At 39.2% G+C, this 22287-nt stretch overlaps 1 protein-coding gene across 16 annotated transcripts in view; it reads left to right on the top strand.

Moving 5' to 3' along the window:
* AAK1 (AP2 associated kinase 1) overlaps nucleotides 1-22287 on the top strand; it is a 164175-nt gene that overhangs the window by 74501 nt on the left and 67387 nt on the right. For all 16 annotated transcript variants that reach the window (XM_087863469.1, XM_087863472.1, XM_087863470.1 and 13 more), the window contains exons 3-5: nucleotides 2296-2414; nucleotides 18529-18637; nucleotides 20127-20269. In XM_087863469.1, the coding sequence (XP_087719595.1) occupies nucleotides 2296-2414; nucleotides 18529-18637; nucleotides 20127-20269 (371 nt within the window). The remainder of the gene's footprint in view (nucleotides 1-2295; nucleotides 2415-18528; nucleotides 18638-20126; nucleotides 20270-22287) is intronic.

The raw sequence follows: 22287 nt of genomic DNA, 5'->3' as shown, positions 1-22287 counted from the left end.
ATTTAATGCTGACTAGAAGCACTACTGATGCAAAGTCTGTAGTTCTGTATTTTTTTTTTTTTTTTTTTTTTAATTCAGATACCTGAGGCGTCTGGGTGGCTCAGTCGGTTGAATGTCAGCCTTCAGCTCAGGTCTTGATCTCTGGGTCCTGGGATTGAGTCCCACATCGGGATCCCTGCTCAGCGGCGAATCTGCTTCTCCCTCACTCTGCCCCTCTGCCCTGCTTGTGTGTGTTCTCGCACTCTATCCCAAATAAATGAAATCCTTAAAAAATATTCAAATACCTATAAAATGAATACTCACTTGGACTGTTTACAAAATAATTATGAATACACACAGATATTTTATAATTTATATTAGCATTTCTAATTCTGATTGAAAATAAGACGCATCATGAATTTAGTACCTTTTTGGGGAAAAGAAGATTAAGTACTACTGCATTCACTGTACATATTTATTACAAGAAAAATTCTGATAGCCTAAAAATTCCAGTGTAAAAAATACACATCTTAAAATTGAGATTGTGTGTGTGCGTTATAAGACCTCTACTCGTCAGTACATGGTAGGGTTTCAAACAAATTTTTAAAGTAAATTTCTAGAATTAAAATTGACGAGTGAGCAGTGTAAGCCGACTGTAAAGTATTGCAAGAAAATGGAAAATGTTACGGAGATACAAAGATTCAAGATGACCGTGGAAATTAAAGACTTTATGGCAAATCTTAGTGTTTACCTGACTCCTGAAGAAGGACGTTGTGCTAGGAAATCTACAAACATGCAGGCTCTGGTAAACATTATCAGAATGCACACTTGGAACATTTGAGCCCATTAACATTTTTGTAAACACAGAATTATGTGTGTATTATATGAAAACATGCAAGAGTGCTTTATGATTAAGGCTCTCTTTGGTTACAAGCTGCAGAAACCTATCCAAGCCGACTTGAAAAAGGATACACACTGTGACCAGGAAATGGCCATGGACATCAACAGACAGGTGCTCAAGGCCTGGGGGCCTTAGAGGATGTAGAGAGATTCAACAGGACTGAAGTCTTCCGCCTCAAGATCTAGAGTCACTGCTTTTGCTCTGTATCGGTTTTGCATGTGGCTGCTAGCCCCAGCATTGCACCAGAGCCTCAGCTCAGCTTCCCAAACTGGTGACTTCTCTCTATGTTCCTCTCCATCAGTTAGTGATCACCCGTGTGCAAACAATAGCCTCACAACTTTTTTTTTTTTTTTTTGCTACCCAGGTCAATGCACAGGATAGGTCAAGCTAAATTATGATGGTGTATGAGCAGGCAGATGGACTAAGTGCCCAGTCTAACTGCTGCTTATCCCAAAGCCAGCAGCTTTGACAGCTTTGCTGCACCTTATCTGTCTATAAGCCCTGTTAACAATGGCACTGAACACCTTCTACAGTGTTTGGGGAATGAGATCGAAGGAAGGAGTTCTAAGAATCTGTGGAAATGCTAAGGTGTAACCAATCCAGAGCATTTAAGAATTTCTGTTAGAGTTATATAAACATTGTTAATGAATTTTGGTCTTTAAGAGAAAGATTGGTGTGGACATTAGAACATCTGCCCAGTAATTGAGTTATACTTTCCTGGTGTCTGCTATGGCAGGGAGCACTTTCATATCTATATTTTGTGTCTTCTCCATAGCCCATGAGGTAGGAAAGGCAGGAGGACTTCTCAAGGTCAATTGTTAGATCTAAGTTGGGGGAGGGGTGAGGAGGGTTGAAAAGGAAGAGAAAGCTTCTTGAATTTGACGTTATTATAACAATTATTAAAATAATTTCCAAGCCTCTCTGGTTAAGTGCTGGATTTAATTTTTTTTTTTTTTTAAGTTCTTGGTCGAATCTAATCTCTTTGAGCCTCTGTTTTCTTTAGCTGGTAATAGTCTTTAAGAGAAAAATAACACCCAGCCTCATAGGATTGTAGTAAGAATTAATTAAGAGCTCAAAGTGCCTAGGTCAGCGGTTAGAATGTAGTTCTTTTTTCTTCCATCTGTTTGTTCATCTATTTATTTGTAGGTTTTTTTGCAAGATAATTACTGTTCTTCTTTCTTCCTGACATAGGTGTTTAGGAACAATTTTTCTGAATCTTGCCACACAATCCCATAGCAATATCCCTGAGTCCCTTGAATCCAAGAGTGCCTTCTGGGCCAGGCCCACCCTCAGGTCTAGCTGATGATGGCATCAGTACCATTAACAGTGACAGCACAAAGCTGCAGCCACCGTAATTATCTGACTGACTTTTTGAACACGACTCAAAAGAGCTTGTATGTGTGTTTCCCTCACAGGTGGATTTGCTATCGTGTTTCTGGTGAGGACAAGCAATGGAATGAAATGTGCCTTGAAACGCATGTTTGTCAACAATGAGCATGATCTCCAGGTGTGCAAGAGAGAAATCCAGATAATGGTAAGGCTGCCCCTCAGACTTGGGATTGCTTGTCTAAAATGTGTCCTCTCATAAGAAAGGTGTTGGGGGGTTTGGGGAGGCTTGTTCCCTCTCTGAGATGGCAGGGGAGTCTCAGCACAAGATGAGGATGAAGAGACACGGGGTGGAGCATGCTTCTCCCGTCTTGGTCACCCTTAGCTGGAAGGTTGGGGAGAAAGGAGCATATTGAGAGAACTGACCAACTTTTAAGGTCAGAGAAATGTTTGCGCGTCGGGAAAAGTTTATTTCATAACTTCATTCCCAGAACTAACTGTGGAGTTTAATCCAGAAACCTTAGCTGTCCAGTGAGCCTCTTCTAGTCTTGTCTACTGTCATTTACCAACCCTGGTTTTCATCTGTCTTGAGCTTCTCTGCATTCCATGAACATACCCTTCCATACCTTTATATTTTATATGTGTAGTTCTTTCCTTCAGAAATGGTTTTCCCTTTTTTTGGACTAGAAACCTCTTATACATACTCTATGATTCCATGTATAGAAGTCCAAGAACAGTGATCTGTGGTAACAGAGATCAGAAAGTGGTCATTTGAGTGTGGGAAATTGACTAGAAGGAGGCATGTGGGAACTTCCGGGGCCATAGAAACGTTTTGGGTAGTGGTCATACAGGGCTATACAAGTGTTAGAACTCAACTGAGTACCTTAAGATCTGTGAATTTTATTATATGGAAATTATACCTCACATCTTAAAAACTTTGTTTTTACAATTCAGATACATACTGTGTTTAAAGAAAGAGTTCCTGTTAGAGGTATATGCGGAAATATTTATAGATGAAATAACATGATGTCTTGAAGTTAATGAGTGGATTTAGAAGAGAAACAAAATTGGCAAAGGGTTACGATCAAAGCAGAGCGGTGGATACGTGGGAGTTTGTTAGTCTCTTTCACTTCTGTTTGATATTATACATTAAAAAACTTAGTCTTTTTTTTTAAGAGAGAAGGAGAGTGTGACTAGGGGGGAGGGGCAACGGGAGAGGAGGAGAGAGAATCTTTTTATTTTAAAGATTTTATTTATTTATTCGACAGGATAGAGACAGCCAGCGAGAGAGGGAACACAAGCAGGGGGAGTGGGAGAGGAAGAAGCAGGCTCATAGCAGAGGAGCCTGATGTGGGGCTCGATCCCGCAACGCGGGGATCACGCCCTGAGCTGAAGGCAGACGCTCAACCGCTGTGCCACCCAGGTGCCCCGAGGAGAGAGAATCTTAAGCAGGCTCTACACCCAGTGTGGAGCCCAATGCAGGGCTCAATCTCATGACTCTGAGATCATGACCTGAGTTGAAATCAAGAGTCAAAGGCTTAACTGACTGAGCCACCCAGGCACACCCTTAAATAGTCTTTTATTCCTTTGTGTTTCCACAATACCTTTGTTTACACCAATTATATTGCTTAACTTGTTATCTTATAAGTAATTCTGCCATCAGAAGGGAAGTTTTTTAAAATCAGGAACTTTATATTCCAGCAGACTGCTTGACGTAAAGTAAATACAGTTGATCCTTGAACAACAAGGGGCTGGGGTGTTGACTCCTGAACAGTTGAAAATCCTCATATTACTTTTGACTCCCCCAAAACTTTACCGGTAGCCTGCCGTTGACTGCAAGTTTTACCAAGAACAGTCAACACATATTTTGTATGTTATATGTATTATATACTGTATTCTTACAATAAAGGAAGCTAGAGGAAAGAAAATATTAAGAAAATCATGAGGAGGGGCAGCTTGGTGGCTCAGTGGGTTAAGCATCTGACTCTTGATGTCAGCTCAGGTCTTGATCTCAGAGTTGGGAGTTCAAGCTCCACACGGAGCCTACTTAAAAAAAAATAAGGAAAAAATCATAAGGAAAATACATTTACAGTACTATACTGTGTTTAAGGAAAAAACATGCATCTAGAGTTGCACAGTTCAAACTCGTTCAAGTGTCAGCTATGTTTAATAGACTTCGGATGAAATGAATGTATGAATAATGGTAATATCAGATGCAAATATTCACCTAGAGGTGATGATTCCTTTATGCCCTGATTTTAATGCTTTCGTAAAGAACAAAAAGAAGTCCAAAAAATGGGTGAAGGTGGCATAGTAGGAATTCCATGACGCTTTGCTTGCCCCGTCCCCCCCTGTGGAGTTGCCCTCTCGGGCTACTTAGAGTAACTAGCTGTACTGTAGTTGGGTTACTGAAAAAGACCTCAGGATTTTAGGGAGCCTGGTGCTATTTTAGATTCCAAAAAGCTGAAACCATTTGAGAAGAAACCATTTGCTGGGAGAAATAAGTGTTGCTGTCATCGTTGCAACACAAACAAAAACCCCAAGGCTCAATCAAACACACGGGGCCACCTGGATCTGTCCGCAAGGCACCAGTGCGCGCAGACTCTCACGCCACAGGGCTCCCAACAACCAGCCTCACTGCATGTCCCTCCACCAGCCACTAGGTTTTCTGGCTGCTTCTCTTTGCCCCTCCTCCCCTTGTCCCTGCCTCACTGAGCTCTCTCACACACACTCTGTTTCCTGTCTTTGCTTCTGCTGTTTCCTCTGCCTGGAATGCCCTTCTCATTCATTTTTCTGGCATTATGAAAGTAATCCCATTCTTTAACTTTCTCCCACTCATTCAGAAACATGTTTGAGGGCTGGCTCTGTGCGAGGCAGGTGTGGAACTGGGAGGGCACAGGTCCCTTATGAGCTCACAAAGTAACACACCTGATTGGGAACTGAGTTACATGAGTTCACGTTCTGGCCCAGCTGTATATTAGCTGTGAAAGATTTTGTTCTGTTTTGAGTTCATATTTTTTCAAAACTTAAATAACTCACATAGGTGAACTAAGCTTGTTCCCAAAAACTTCAGGCAATTCCCTGAGGGGCCCACCTCTGTCACTGCAAGGTCCCAGAACAATCACTTTTTGTTGATTCATTTGATGTGTTTCAAAAGAACGTGCTGATATTGCTAGTTCCTGATTGTTTTCTCCATTTTAGGCATTATATAGTATGGGAAGTAAAAATTTAGCCCTCTTTCATCCCCTGCACACCCTTCTCCCCAAATACCTGCAATCATGCTCATCTCCCATTCTGCGGCAACAGCAGTTAAGTTTTGGTAATATATTAGTTAGGGTAGTATTAGTTTTTACATGTACGAAAACACTGCTCTTGCAGAATCTTCCGGTGGACTAGGATTACTGTTCCTTTTCTGTATAACTCTCTTTTCACTGGAATTAATAATCTTTTTCAATTTTTTGATCTGTTTTTTCTGTGTACTCTTCAGCAGTTTAACTCCAAACTCTCCTTAGGCTGTAGAAATCATTTTTTAAAATACTTTTAAATGCATTTATGTGTTCTGTCCATTTTATCTTGGAAAAATCTCAGTCTCCTAACTCAGTGAAATCTGGATTGGTTGCTCTCTAGGCCTAATTTACAGTCTTATCTTGGAATTTCTTAGTCATTCCCTTTGCCTCGCTTTTTTGTTAGATTTCCTGACTCGTTTTTGTTTTACTTCCTCATTTTGGTGGAGCTTATCCTGTGGTAGCTTCCTTATGCATGGTAGGTGAATTTTTGAGATCTTGCAGGCCTGGAAGTGTCTTTACTTTATGTTCACACATGTGAAATCTCGTATATAAAGTTCTGGCTCAGGTTATCATTTCATTCAGATATTTGAAAGCGTTCCTGTACCGTATTTTAGCTTTCATTGTTGTGCATAGGAAGTCCGAAGTCATTCTAATATCGGCCCTTTGGGTGTGACCCGTTTTTTCTCCTTAGAAATTTATCAGTTTCTGCTTTGTTTACACTGTTATGAAATATCTTGATGATACACCTTGCTGTGTGCATTTATTTTTTATTAATAAATGGTGTTCCCATGTAATATAGAGATTTCTTGCATTGTGAGAAATTTTAGCTTGTCTCATTTGGTGATTTCCTTTTCTAATATTCTTGTTTTCTCCCTTTTATTTTTCATTTCTTTGGGTTTTTTTTCCCCTCCACGTTCCAGCAGATTTCCTCAGCTTTACATTCCAACCACCCTACTGAATTTTTTATTTATCAGGCTTTTTAATTTCTAAGACCTTTCTGTTTGTTTTTGTTTTGTTTTGTTTTTAACTTTGATGAAGTCCAGTTTATCTGTTTTTCTTTTCGTGGAACATATTTTTGGTGTCATTTCTAAGAACTCTGCCTACCCCTTGATTCTGAAGATTTTGTCTTTTTTTCCTAAAAGTTTCACAGTTTTACATTTTATATTTACATCTGTGATCCATTTTGAGTTAATTTTTAGGTAAGGTGTGAGACTTACATGGAGGTTCATTTTTTGCCTCTGGGTATCCATTTGCTCCAGCACCCTTTGTTGGAAAGGCTATCTTTCGTCCATTGAATATGTTTGTCAGAAATCAGTTGGGGATATTTGTGAGGGTCCATCTCCAGACCCTCCTTTGTTCTATTCCCATTAATCTATATGTCTGTCCCTCTACCAATACCATATAACCTTGATTACTGTAGCTTTTTAATAAGTCTGGAAATCAGACTGATTTCTTCTACTTTTCCTAAAATTGTTTTACTTATTCTAGTTTTTTTGCCTTTTCACATAAATTTTAGAATAATCTTTATCTACAGAATGTCTTGCAAGTATTTTGATAGGAATTCCATTAAACCTGTTTATGAATTTGGGGAAAATTGACATCTTTTCTGTTTAGTTTTCCAGTGAATGAACATGGTGCATCTCTCCATTTATTTGTATCTTTGATTTTTTTCATCAACATTAAGTAGGCTTTGTACATGTTCTTAGATTCAGACATAGATTTTTGGTTTTGTTTTGAGTGGTTATAAATGGTATTGGATTTTTAATTTTGGTGTCCATGTGTTTATTGCTAGTATGTAGAAAACAAATGGATTTTTCTTCATTCATTCATTCATTCGTTCATTCATTCATTTTAGAGAGAGCGAGTGCAGGTGTGGGGAGGGGCAGAGGGAGAGGGAGAGAGAATCTCAGACTCCCTGCTGAGTGCAGAGCCCAGCACAGGGCTCAATCCCACACCCAGATCATGACCTGAGCTGAAATCAAGAGTTGGATGCTTAACTAAGCTTATCACCTAGGTGCCCCAACCAATTAATTTTTCTGTGTTTATCTTTTATCCTATAGCCTTGCTAAATTTATTTACTAGTTCTGGAATTTTTTTCTAGATTCCTTAGGATTTTCTACATAGACCATTGTGTTACCTGCAAAGAGAGGTGGTTTTATTTCTTCCTTTCTGATCTGTATCCTTTTAATTTCCTTTTCTAGCATTCTTGCATCAGCTAGAATTTGCAATACTATGTTGAGTAAGAATGGTGAGTGGACATCCTTGCCTTCTTTCCAATCTTAGGAGGAAAGAAGATTTGCACTATTAAGCATAAGTTTAATTGTAGTTTTAAAAAACAGATATAAAAAATAAATTTGAGAAAGTTACCCTCTACTCCTATTTTTCTAAGAGTTTTTATCATGAATGGGTATTGAAGCTTGTCAGATGTTTTTTTCTCTGCATCGATTGATATGTTCATGTGATTTTTCTTCTCTAGCTTTCATATAGTATATTACATTGACTCATTTTCAAATATCCAACCAAACTTGCATCCCTGCAATAATCCTCACTTGATAGTGGTCTATAATTATTTTTATATATTTTTTAATTCTATTTGTTAATATTTTGGTTAGGATTTTTACATCTGTAGTGAGGGTCAGTGGTCTGGTTTATTAATCTGTTTCTGGTTTTGGTATTAGGGTAATTCTGGCTTTATAACATGAGTTGAAAGTTAGAAACTGTTCCCTCCTCTTCTGTTTTCTGGAAAAGATTTTGTAGAATTGGTGTTTGTTCTTCTTTAATTAAGCATTAGTTGGAATTCTCCAGTAAAACCACGTGGGCCTGGGGATTTCTTTTTTGGCAGTTATTAAGTTACAAAATCCGTTTCCTTAATACTTATGGGGTTATTCAGATTATCCATTTTATATTAGGTGAGTTATAATAGTTTATATTTTTGAGGAATTGGTCCATTTCATTTAAGTTAAGTCAAATTTATGCAATGTAGAGTTAGTTGTTAGTCGTATCCTTTGATGTGTGCCGGGTCTGTGGTAAAATCCCTGATTCATTTCTGATATTGGTAATTTGTAACTTATTTCTTTTTTTCTTTGTTGGTATTGCTAGAGGTTTGCCACTTGATGTTTTGAAAGAACCATCGCTTTGTTTAATTGATTTTCTCTATTTTTCCATTTCTCCTTTCATAGATTTTTGTTCTTATATTTATTATTTATTTCTTTCTGCTTGCTTGGGGTTTATTTTTTTCTTCTTTTCCTGGGTACTTGAGGTGGGAGTTGACATATTGGCATGTCACTATAATCTAGAGTTCGTAGTTTATGTTAAGGTTACTCTTGGTATTATACATTGAGTTTGGTATTGTGTTATGGTTTTGACAAATGTATAACATGTTATCTACCATTATAGTATCATACGGAATAGTTTCACTGCCCCAGACATTGCCTGTGCTCTGCCTGTTGATCCCACCAAATCCCCCAACCCCTGATAACCACTGATTTCTATTTTACTGTCTCCATAGTTTGGCCTTTTTTAGAACATCATATAGTTGCAGTCATTTAGTGTAGCCTTTTCAGATTGGCTTCTTTCACTTAATAGGCATTTAAGTTTCTTCCATGTCTTTTCATGGGTTGATAGCTCATTTCTTTGTAGAGCAGAATAATATTCCATTGTATGGATATTTCACAGTTTATCCATTCGTCTATTGAAGAACATCTTGGTTGCTTCCAAGTTTTAGCAATTATGAATAAAAGCTGTTATAAACATCTGTGTACAGGTTTTGTGTGGGTATAAATTTTCAACTCATTTGGATATATTGCATAGATTATCAACTAAGCAATTATTTTTTCAATTCTGAGGATTTCTTTTTGTTTTTAAGCCAGTATCTAAATTTTTATTTTATTTTAATTTTCCTCTAACTTTTAAAAATTGTGGTCAAAACCACATAACTTAAAATTTAGCATCTTAACCATTTTTAAGTGTACGGTATTATTAACTGTTGGCACAGTGTTGTACAGCAGATCTCTAGAACTTATTTAGCTGTTTTATAGACCTCATGTAAGTGGAATCATATAATATTTGACCTTCTATGACTGGCTTTTTTCACTTACCATAATATCCTCATGGTTCATCCATATTGTAGAAATGACAAGATTTCTTTTTTAAGGTTGAGTCATATTCCATTATAAATAAATGCCACATTTTCTTCAGCCATTTATCCATTAGTGGATGTTTAGGTTGCTTCTACCCCTTGGTTATTGTGAATAATGTTGCAGTGAACATGGATGTGCAAGTATCTCTTCAAGATCCTGTTTTTAATTCTTTCGAATATACCCTGAGAAGTGGGGTTCCTGAGTAATATGGTAATTCTATGTTTAATTTTCTGTTTTCCGCAGTGGCTGTATCAGTTTACATTCCTACCAACAGTGCACAAGGGTTCTAATACCTCCACGTCCTCGCCAGCACTCGTTATTGTCTGTGTGTGTGTTTGCTTAATAATGGCATCCTAACAAGCATGAAGTGTTATCTCCTTGTGATTTTGAGCTGCATTTTCCTGATGTTTAGTGATGTTGAGCATCTTTTCCTATACTTGTTGGCCATTTCTTTGTATAACTTTTAAATATTCTAATTAATGTTATATATATTAGCTATATATTATGTCTGTTATAGACATATTATATGTGTATATATTACATAGCATATGTTATGTATTATATGTTCATGTTATATATATATATTTTATATATTAATATGTTATATACATATATAGTGTGTGTGTGAAGATGGAAGTCTGGGCTTCCCACTTGGCTTTTGCTGGCATGTCTGCGGGGAGGGGCTGCAGTTTTTTCTGTGATTTTTGGCTGGAAAAGAGTAGTTAGTGTCTATGAGTTTCTGTCTTGCCAGGCTGTCCTTTTCCTGGGTTTGGCTAAAGAGACCAAGCTTTTATTGGGGCTTTTTTGTCTCCACCCATTGGTGTTTTTAACTTACCAGTTGCTTCAGTTTCCAGTCTAGGATTTATGGGACAAAAAGAAATCTCAGGCAGCTCACCACCATTTCATTCCTTGGGTTCCAAAGTTTCTAGTCAGTCTGCTTTCTGTCCACATTTCAGGCCCTTCTTATTGTGCTTTTTAAAATCTATACTAGTGTCCAAAGTATTTAGTTGTACTTAGAAGGAAGAATAGGCAAGAGCACATCTACTCCATTTTCCTGGAAATGGAAGTCTTCCGTTTGTGCTTTTTAAAAAACAAACTCTTTACATCATTTCCTAAGGCTTTAGAAGGAAGCAGAGATGAAAGCAATTCAACTTAACTTAAAAATTTTTTTTCCTACGATTTTAATCAGAAGCCCTATGTGATGTTTTTAACCCTCCTAGGCTCAGACTTCTGCCAGATAGAGGCCATACCCACACCCTACCTCTCTCAGACAGTGTCAGAGCTGTGAAAGGAATTGGAGGAGGTAACATGCTTTCTCACATGCGTGTTAGTGGTCAAAGAAGCAGCATCCTCTCTGCACTGACAGCAGAGTGAGGATGTGCCTGTTTCACCTACCCAAACTCAGAAATGGTTACTAGTCTCACTAGAGACGTTTAATTTTGATAGATGCCGTGTACCGTTTACCGGAGTATGGTAGGAGTCCTTTGATAACATCTGGGATGTGTACCCTGATGGACCAAAGGGATTTTGGTTTCTGACGGACAATTGGAAGTTGCGTTTTGGACTTCAGATTCCTTGACCTAAAGGCAGGAAAAGGTGAATTATCTTCAGACTTAAAGGAATAAGAACTCAAGCTCAAGCTTGTGCCAGACGCTCAGGTTCTGTGTTCATGTTTCCTGGCCCAGATGGATTCCATCCGCAGTGAGCTTGATAGTGAGGACACTGAGCTGCCGCCAGTGACGTTTGAAGACTTGATTTCAGCAGAAGAGATCTCAGAAGATTTGAGGGAGGAAAATGTTTCCATATTCCTACAAGAGAGGAAGGTAGATTGTGCACAGTAGGGACATCAGGCTTGATGGGGGACAAGAATCTGGAACAGATTATTTAAAAAGATGCTTTGATGCTATTTTCTGTGTAAGAAAAGATGTGTGTGTGTGTGTGTGTGTGTGTGTGTGTGTACACATCCATAATACATACTGTTTGGATTTGCCTGAACAAAACACTGAAAGGATGAGAGAGAAGGAGAGAGGGAGGGAGGGTGAATGGGAGAAAGGGAAAGAAACAGGGAGGTTTCCCTATAGGGGATGAGTACTGGAGTAAAAAGTAATTTCGTTTTTTTTTTCTTTTTGAATGTTAATATATTACTTATTTTAGAAGTAAAATAAAATTTTAAGCTGTTTTGTAGTTCCTTGGATAAGTAAGCAGGGATCCAAAAAACTTTCAGGTTGGGTAAGAGCAGGCCATGTCATATCAACATCATGGCCTCTTTGGAAAGGTTTCTGGATAGGAAACTTAATTGAGTGCACTAGGTCCAGGGTCTATGGATTGTGTCATTTGGGTAAGGACACTCATGAGAGATCTGTGAGCAAGTTGGATAGTGTAGGCTGGATGCCAGGAATAATAGCTACTGTGTATAATGGTATCTGACCTGTGGTTTGATATTAATTTGGAGGAAACCTTCTGAGGAAGAATGCCCTACAGCTTACCATTAGTTTTATGTTATTTTACATTTAGCAGATAACTTGGTTAAAGAGAAGACACAGTTATCAATTTTGTATCTAATATAAAGTTGGAAGATATAACCACTACATTGTGTAATAGAATCAGGATCCAAAATGATCCGTATGAATGGAGCAATGGACTGATTCTAATGAGATGAAATAACAAGGCAGGTCATACTCTTGAATTTTTATTTTAACAACTTCACAAGCATAGTTCTGGAAGGCAGAGATTTAAAGCAGTGTAAAATGGAAAAAGACTTAAGTATTTTAGTGGTCAATTAACTCAGTATGAATGTGTAGTGTAATTCAGCTGCCAAAAGAAAAAAATGCCATTTTTAGCTACATTAATAAAATTAATAGTAGGTGACGATGCTGGTCTACTCTGCATGAGTCAGACCACACCTGGAGTATTCCATTCATTTCCTGGGGCCATTCTTGTCAAAGGGACATAGACAAAGCGAAGCATTTAAGTGGTGATGCAACCAAAAAACATGTCTATGGAAGTAGATATATTTAACCTAGAGAAGAAAATATTTAGAGCCTAATTAATAATCTTTCAATTGTTTAGAAAGTGGAGAAGACGTCTTACTCTTTTTGCTCTGAAGAGGACAGTCTAGGAACAAGAGATGGAAGTTTCCAGTTGGATGTAAGGAAGCGTACAGTACAGGCTGTCTGCATTTGGGCTGAGGGTCCAAAGAAGTGGCATTATTGTAAGAAAACTGCTTGTCCAAAGGCTCTAGAAGGGATTACGATTCGAGCTGCCTGACTGCTCTAGATCAGTGCTACTTAAAGGACCTTGTTTTCTTTGTCTTTCCCTGGCTGTCTTTCCCTAGCTCCTCATACTACTTTTCTTTGTAAATCAAGATAAAATTCACCCTTTTAAATATAATTCAGTGATTTTTAGTATATTCACAGGGTCATTTATCCATCACCATGTATCTAATTCCAGAACATTTTTTTCCATCATCTCTGAAGGAGACCTATCCCTGTTAGCAGTCATTCCTCATGCCCCCATTGCCACAGTCTTTGGCCACCGTTAGTCAACTTTGTGGTGTATATTCGGGACATTTCTTATAAATGAAATAATATAATATATGGCCTCTTATGACTTCTTTCACTTAACATAATGTTGATGGTTTAACCATGCTGTAGCATGGATGAGTGCCTCATTTATCCATGTGATAGTATATATGAGTACCTTTTCCCCTTTTCATGGCTGCATAATATTCCATGTGCGTATATCACATTTTGTTTATCCTGCTGGACATTTGGGTTGTTTCCACTTTTTGGCATTATGAATAGTGCTGCTGAGGACATTTGTGTACAAGTTTTTCTGTGAACATTATGTTTCCTTTCCCTTGGGTATATACACAAGGATGAAATTGCTGATCAAGTACAACTCTGCTTTTTGAAAAAATGCCAAACTGTTTTCCATAGGAGCTGCACTATTTTGTATTCTTCCAGCAACGTATAAAGGTTCCAGTCTCCACATCCTTGGCAACATTTTTTATTGTTTCTATTTTTTGATTACAGCCATCCTTGTGGTTTGGAGTGATACCTCATTGTGGTTTTGATTTGCATTTTCCAAGTGATTAATGGTATTAAGCATCTTTTCATGTGCTTATCAGCCGTTTCTGTATGCTCTTGGAGAAATGTCCATTCAGATCCTTTGCCAATTTTTACATCGTGTTGTCTTTTTATTGTTGAGTTTTAAGGGTTCTTTATATAGCCTGGATCCTTATCAGGTGTATGGTTTGCAAATATTTTTTTTTCCATTCTTTGCATTGTCTTTCATTTTCTTAATAGTGTTCTTTGAAGTGCAAAATTTTTAAATTTTGATGAAGTGCAGTTTATCTGTTTTTTTTCTTTGATCGCTTGTGCTTCAGGTGTCATATCTAAGAACTATTACCTAATCCAACACCATGAAGATTTGTGTGCATATTTTCTTTGGGGAATTTTTAGATCTTCAGTCCATTTTGAATTATTTTTTGTATACGGTATGAGGTAGGGATCTAAATTTTTTCTTTTGCATGTAGATAATCTAGTTGTCTCAAAATCATTTTTTGAAAAGACTAATCTTTCCCTCATTGAATTGTTTTGGCACCCTTGTCAAAAATCAATTGGCTATAAACGTATGGATGCTATTCAGAGGTTGTTGTGCCTGAATGTAAATCCAGGAACTATGTTCCTCGTGGGTAAAATATCACTAGGAAAAGAAACAAGTCAGCTTAGTTACTTAATTGATTTATGGCCTGGAGCAAGTTTCTTATCTCCCTATGGGCTGGTAACAGTTTACTAACCAGCACACTTTTGTGGGCCACACCTAGCCCTGCTCTAAGTGTTTGCTGCTTTAAATGCCACTGAGGAATAGCATCCTGGGCCCTTTCCCTAGAGCTACTGGATTAGAATCTGCTTTTAAACAGGATCCCCAAGTAATTCATATGCGTATAAAAGTTTGAGTAGCACTGTTCTAAATCAGATTTTAGATGACTTGAAAGATCTGTTCAGTAAGTACGGGATTAATTAATGAGTAAGACTCTGGAAAGGGAGAGTCAATGTGAGTATGGAGGAGAGTGGTATTTGAGACTTGTTACGTAGCAGAAGCCCAGATACTTTGGCCTTCATAGAACACCAGGGCCAGCCTAGATCTCCAAGTGTTTCTTTTCAGTACCGTACCAGACTTAATGTTTTACTTTGCCTGTGAATAATTCCTTGAAGAGAGTTATAAAGGAAATTTAGAGTTATTGAGGGGAAAAGGAGCAAAGAAGAGTAAGGCAGAAGATTTTCACAAAGCAACCAGTAGGAGAAATAAACAAATTTCAGGCCTTAGAACTGGATTCCTTCACCTTTAAGTTAAAAAAGAGGCTGAAATTTGCTTTTTAAAAGGGTCTGTGGAACCGTGGTGTGTTCCCAGAAGCAAGCAGCAATAATGCTGAGTTATAAAAGCCGAAAATGTTGAATATTTGAATGGGGTCAAAGCCGGTGAATTACTTCTTTGGAAACTTAATCTGTGCAAATGCAAGCACTATCAGTGCTGGGAATTTGCAGGTATCATGCTGACATTCCAAGGAAGGGTGACCTGAGCAAATATCTAGGGAAATTAGTTATATGCCATGCTCCTTTTACTGTTCGGAGGTGAGCGATGTTATTGGTAGGCTCTTTAGAAGGCTATCTTCTTTGTTTTCCTGAACTTATATGTAAAAGTTTCTATAGATGTACTTAGGGATTAAGGCCTCACCTAAGGCCTTAAGATTCTTAACTAGGAATCCTCTTGCTGTGGGAATTTTGAAGATAGGGATAGAATACTGTTTTATGCTACAAGTGTCATTAATTAGGACCCCAGATAAACTTGAGATTTGTGATAACCTATAAGATCTGGGTTGAAGGCATGATTTTCAAATGGCAGCTTTTGCATGTATTTATGAAGAAAGTTTTTAGCACTTCAAACAGATAAATATATTAATAAGGCAACTACAAATAATTTAAAATATCTACTTAATAAAGCAGGTCTTCTAATAGCATGTTTATGTCAGTACTTTATTAGTCCTCTGTAATGTTAGTCTAAAAATTAAGTTTAAAATGACAATACACACTCCTTAGACTTATCACTGTTTAAATCATGTAATATAAACTGATCTGATCTATAATTTAACTGAACATTTCCCACTCCCCTGAAAATCAGGTTTTGACTTACACTTACCACAAAGATTTTTATTTCAGTGTACCCCAAATAATAGTTGTCGCCAAGGGCATCAAGGCGTCCTCCTTATATCCTGCCTTTTCCTGTGTGATTGAGCTCTAATTCCGTGTGGGCTCTATCCCATACCTCTGTGTCCATTTCTGTTCTCCAAGCCTGGACAGGGCTTTTAACGAAGGCCAGGGAATGCTTGGGCCTCCTCTGGCCTATTGCTGCTGCGACCTGGGCAGTGCACCCTCAGTGTGAGTCAGTCTCACTTTGCAGCAAGTTTTTCTCTTGACCTTTTCTGCATTTCGCAGCCATTCAAATCGATCTTCTCCATCAGTTGCAGACTAGTGAGGTATTATTCTAAAATCTGAGATGTGCTGCATCATCAAGTCGTTAAAAGTAAGTGCCATGGTCTCCCTCCAAAGAGGAGATCTTTTCTGCTTGGACGTCTCTCAGGAACTGTGCAGAAGGCAAAATGAACAGGAATTTGGGCTTGAACTGATCAGCAAACAGCCTGGCACCTGTTCTAGCATGCCATCTGCAGATGTTAATTATCCAGTTTGGGTCCTCTAATAGCTCTTGACCTCCTCTTGGCTCTACCAAATGCTTTTTTTTTTTCCTTCCTGATTCTTTATTATTCCTCTCGGGGTGAAACAAATCAGAGGTAGCGTTGCTGATTCTTTTTCAAACAGTTAAATGTAGACAAATTACTAATGTGGAAACATGAGTCTTTGATTCCTCCTGCGAACATTTGGAGAACATGATCATCTGCTCTATTTTGGCTTCAAGAACTTCTCCCCGTTCTTCCTCCTTCCTCAACTGTGTAAATGAAATCAAGTTTTTGAAGAGTTGGTGATGAGAGTAAAAAGCAGGGAGAAGAACGGGCCTCTACGACATGAACCCTGAAATCACGTTCTGTTGTGCGGAACTTGAGAGACTGCATTTTCTGCCTCATCATCGCCTTTGTCTGTTATCCAAAGTAGTTGCTCTAAGCCTTTTATTTCTCTCATCAAGCTTCTTTCACATTCCGTTGTACTGCAAACGTGGTCTTGTTCTCTACCAAAAACAGAACAATAGAACTGAACTCACTGAAGTTCCCTTTTCTCCAGCTGTAAACCAATACGCCTATCCATCCTTGTTTCCTTCCTGCTCCTCTTTCTAAGACCCGTTCCTTTATCGGTGCCCTCAGTCCCCACCCCTTCTTCCTGCCGGGCTTGGTTCCATTAGTTATCCGTTGTCCTCTCCTGTATGCTGAAGGTTTCTGCTCCTGGCTCCTTCCGCTCTCCCATGCTCGATTCTCTCTCATCCTGAGAATTCCTTCTGGCAATGCTGTTCCTCTCTGGAGCACAGAATGTTCCAGAAGACTCATCTGTAGTTGCCAGCTCTATGTGCTCAACTCTTTGCAAGTCCATTTCTTCCCCCCCACCCCCATCCTATCCCTTCTCTGAAACTGTTTTTGCATAGGGCTCCAGTGACTTCCCACTGTCAGTTCCAGCGGTCACATTTCTATTTTTGTCTACCTTTCTGAGGCAACAGTCATTCTTACTCCCTCAGAGGAAAGTTCTAATGAATTTTAACTTTGATGCTCAGGGTTCAGGCAAATTCATTTGCTACTATGAGATTTCTTCTTGTTTTGGTATATAATTTCAGATTAAAAGAGACTTTATATGTCGCTCTAAGCAGCCAAATCTCTAGTTTGTGTAGTGGTAGTTACTGTTTTTATGGCCTGAATTGTCATGTTTGTCTGGTGACTCAGAACCACTTGTGTTTCCACTCCCTTCCCCTCCCCCCTTTTTTAAACAAAGTAAAACAATTTATTAAAACTAGTTTTTTTTATCTTATATTTGTGCAAAAATCCTTTTACCCAGCTTGCTCACTTTTTCTTTCCCCAGCTTACTTCTTGATGACATTGGATTTTAAACATCATCATTACAAAGATTTGCATCTTTGGATGTTGAAGTAACTATGCCAAGGTGTGAGGCAACTTCTAGTGCCTAAATGGGTCCTGACACATAGGAAGTGCTCAATAAACATTTGTTGACTAAGTGAATTCCATAAGCAGTCCCGAGAGAGCATATGCAGTTCCAACCAGAGAGCTAGAAACATGACCCATCTTACGTTCCATTCGGTTGGCTTGAAAGGCTTAATTATAAGCGAAATGTTTAGGTCTGGGTGCCATTAAAGTCTGTTCAGAACTTTGTAAAGCAGTTATTCTTTTCACATATTTCTTCAAGGGAGAAAAACAGTACAAACCATTTAAAGGTCATGTTAAATTCACTTGTGTACCTACAACCAGGAAAAAAAAAACCCACCCGTTTCATTTTTCTGAATTAAAAATTCACACGTTTAAATAATTCATACTGTCTGGCTCATACTCTCCGCAGTGCTTGTGGAGATGGGCGTCTTTGCTCCTGGCTGACATGGAGCACTGATGGAGTGAGCAAGTAGGCACCCTGTGTGCATCTGGTTCTAGAATCTCATCCAGGAGAGTGCTGTAGTTTAGTAGGAGTGTAGAACTGTTTACTGAAGATCTGGCCATGCATCTCAGTGACCACTAGAAACCTGCTCTTGACCCTCCTCTTCAGTCTTACCTCTTGTAGCGGTTAAGGTCATCTGCATTTAAATTATCTATGCTAATGGAACCCACGGGCTCATTCTGTCTCTATGGGTATCTGTAACTAATACTATATTTCTCAACTCTTCTTTATAGAGAGACCTGTCGGGGCACAAGAACATTGTCGGTTACATTGACTCCAGTATCAACAGTGTGAGCAGCGGTGATGTATGGGAAGTGCTCATTCTCATGGACTTCTGTAGGGGTAAGGATGTGACCCATACCTTGAGCTTCCGTTGCTCTGGCACTTTGAATGTCAAGGGCACCGGGGCCATTTCAGTTCACGTGCGCTGGGCCCTAATGTATGTTGTTCTGGTTTTAAAGATGTGCAGACTGTGAGACTGAAAGATCCAGAGCCTGCTGTCACCTCTGGGTGATTCTTACAATGGCGAACAATTTGAAGTGGTGGATAATACAAAACTCCCCTTTTGTTAGCTTTAGGGAGGTTTGGTGCTTGTATATGAATGAGAATGTATGAGGGTGAGAATGAATGTGTTATTTGTGATGCTTTAAAACAAGCAATGAAGGCACATAACAAAGACCCAACTCCAGATGGACCGAAGAAACAATTCAGCCTCCCCACTCCCTCCCTCCTGTGTTCTCTTCTCCACCCACACCTCCATCCTTGTGTTATGGGGGAAAATAATCCTTTTCGTCTAATGGAAATGACCTTTCCTCTCCTTGCTTGCAAGCTGTAATTGCCAGTAAAGGCTATATTCAAACGATGCTGCTGTGAACAGTGGAGTTAAGTAGTTGAGAGCTTGGGATTTCAAGCAGCATTTATCTTGGGAAATACAGACCGTAGCGCGACTTGATTCAGAGTTGACTTCATACAACCGGTTCGGAGGTTTGACTTTTTTGGCCTAAGCAACTGTCACTTATAAGCTTGGGTCACTGCCTCACTGTTTGGTGCCCTGTTTTATAATCATCCCTACTTCCACTGACATTTTCCTTGACTTTAGATACTATCCATAAATTAAATATGTTGTTAATCCCCAAAATGTGATGTTAACCAATAATTTCAGCCTACTCTGTAATAACTCTTAGCTGATTTTATAAAAGATACTACCAAATTCGACTTGACAGTTTGTTTCTTCCTGTCCATTCTTCTTTGGACGGTGAGATGTTTCAAGACAAGGCAGTGGGAGCATCCAGGGATCTGGATGATTTTGTAAGTGAGGTCATCAGTCTTTTGGTCCTGGAGATGAAATACTGGTGTAGCCTTTCTACATTCTCGGCAGTGGGTAGTGAGTGAAGCCAGAGAGACTGAGCCATTCTTAAAGTACAGACTATAAAGCTGTCTTCTTCCTGTTCCTGGGGTCTGATGTGTAGTCTGATTCTTACTAAAAGATACGGCAGGTTGAACCTGTGGCCTCATCTCATGCAAACGGAGACAGTGTGACCAAGCAGCTATAGCAGGACCATACTGTCCATTCTATTGATCTTGACGATGTCATGAAGGCAGCTCATGTCTGGAGTACTTTATAAAATAAACTGGTTTTGAGGCATTAGAAGAGGCCCTGGATTGTAAGAAGACGAATCTGGGCCTGGGAATCGAGACACTTGGGTTGCAGTTGTGGTTCAGCCAGTGACCCGTGTCCAGGTTGCTCCTCCAGGGACAACCGTTCATTGTCTGGGGTGAGTGGTGAGTCTGAACGTTGCTAAGCTCTCGCTTGCTCTGTGCCCCCTTGCAGGAGGCCAGGTGGTCAACCTGATGAACCAGCGCCTGCAAACAGGTTTTACAGAGAATGAAGTGCTCCAGATATTTTGTGACACCTGTGAAGCCGTTGCCCGCCTGCATCAGTGCAAAACTCCCATTATCCACCGTGACCTGAAGGTGAGGGCCACACTGTAGCATTAAGTGCGTTCTTACAGAGGGTTTTCCATCTGCCCCGAGAATGGGGGAGACACTTTGGGGATGTGAGAGAACAGGCACGGTAACCTTACATTTCTTATATTCTGCTTGGTGAGAGAAGATGCAAAGAAAAAAGAAAGTACAGTACAGGTATCACTTAAATTACTTAAGCAGCCTTTAGAAATTCTTATAATCAGCAAATGCCCGAATACATGTTGTCTTTGTTTTTCCTGATGTAGTCCCAAATTTACTTTGTCAGGGGCATGGAAAATGATAGACTAATTTAAATAGTTTGCAAACAGCAATGCTTGGTTTTCAACATCTGTTTCATATTTTGCAAAATCCAGTGATTATTTAAAAATTTGTTCTACTAATTACTATCTCCTTATAGTGGGCCTTTCATATTATATAATCACTTGACAATGTTTGTTGCCTGGACTTGGCACATGGTTAGGATTCACCAGCATGTATGGCACACCAACTATGTGCCACGTACCCTACCGGACACTTTACACACACTGTCTCTTGGAGGAAGATGTTCTTCTTTACATTTATAGTTAAGGAAACTCGGGAGTAGAAACATTACGTGACTTGACTAAGGTCATATGACCAGGAAGGAGCAGGACCCGGATGTGAATCCTGCTCTTCTGATTCTAAATTACAATTTCTTTTCATTATACCTGTGTTTTGAGGAACATGCTTCATAGCTAATACTTTGGATCAGCATGCCCTGGTGTGCTTGTTAAATGCAGGTACCGGATTCCACACTGAATCTGTTGGGCTGTAACTTTTGTGGCGGTGTCAGGGAAGCCCAGCAATTCATAGCTTAATAATCACCCCCTGTGGGTTTTGTATATTCTAAAGCTTGAGGATCATAGCAGCATAGTAGCATTTCTGTGTCGAGGTGTTTTGTTGTTGTTGTCGTTTTAGCTTTTTTAAAAATGGAGATGTAATTTATAACCATAAAATTCACCCTTTCAAAGTATACAATTCAGTGGCTTTTACTATATTTACAAGGCTGTACAACCATCACCACTATCTAATTCCAAGACATTTCATCTCCCCAAAAGAAACCCTGTATCCATCAGCAATCACTCTCATTCCCACCGCACCCCAACCCCAGGCAACCGCTAATCTGCTTTCTGTGGCCTGGCCTGCGCATTTCATATAAATGGCTCATACAATAAGTGGCCTCTTGTGTCTGATTCTTTCACCTAACCATGGTGCCAGGGTTCATCTGTGTTGCACTATGTAGCAGTACCTCATTCCTTTTTATGGCAGGATACTCATAGTGTGGAGAGACCACATTTTGTTCTTCTAGTCATCAGTTGATGGACATTTGAATTGTTTCTACTTCAGATAGTATGAAAAGGCTACTATGAGCATCTGTGTACTAGTTTTAAGTGGATATGTGTTTTCAGTTCTCTTGTAAGTACATCTAGGGGTGGAATTGTTGGGTCATGTGGTAACCACAGTTAACTTTTGGGGGAACTGCCAAACTGTTTTCCAGAGCGGCTGTCCTATTTTACATCCTACCAGCAATACAGGAGGGTTCCAGTTTTTCCACATCCTCACCAACCCTCTTGTCCTTTTTTATTTCAGCCATCACAGTTGGTGTAAAGTGGTACATACATACTGGTGTTTCTGTACTAAAGTATTTAGCTGACGGGAAGATAGTACATACCTTTAGAAGCCTCAGGGAGCCTTCTCCAGTGTCCCTCTGTAGTCAGCCCTTTTTTCTGCGTAGAAAAGGGAGAATACATTTCAGCAATTATTATGAGCCTAGCATAGTACGAGTACATAATTCTGTGGAGGTGGTACAGGTATAATATGGTTCCTACCCCCAAGATGTTTAAGTATCGGTGAGAGGATATAAATGAAATGTTCAGACTTGAAACAGAGACAGGTGAAGCACGAAAGTTCTAGAACAAAGTGATGAACAGCAGTATGGTCAGATAGGGGGACCAGGTAGTGGGGGTTGGAATCTTCCCAAGTGGTGG

Source organism: Ursus americanus, chromosome 7 (genome assembly GCF_024610735.1).
Source record: "Ursus americanus isolate L20-20 chromosome 7, mUrsAme1.1.p, whole genome shotgun sequence".
Taxonomy (NCBI): domain Eukaryota; kingdom Metazoa; phylum Chordata; class Mammalia; order Carnivora; family Ursidae; genus Ursus; species Ursus americanus.
The sequence above is the reverse complement of the archived record's forward strand: the minus strand, read 5'-3'. Positions and strand labels throughout refer to the sequence as shown.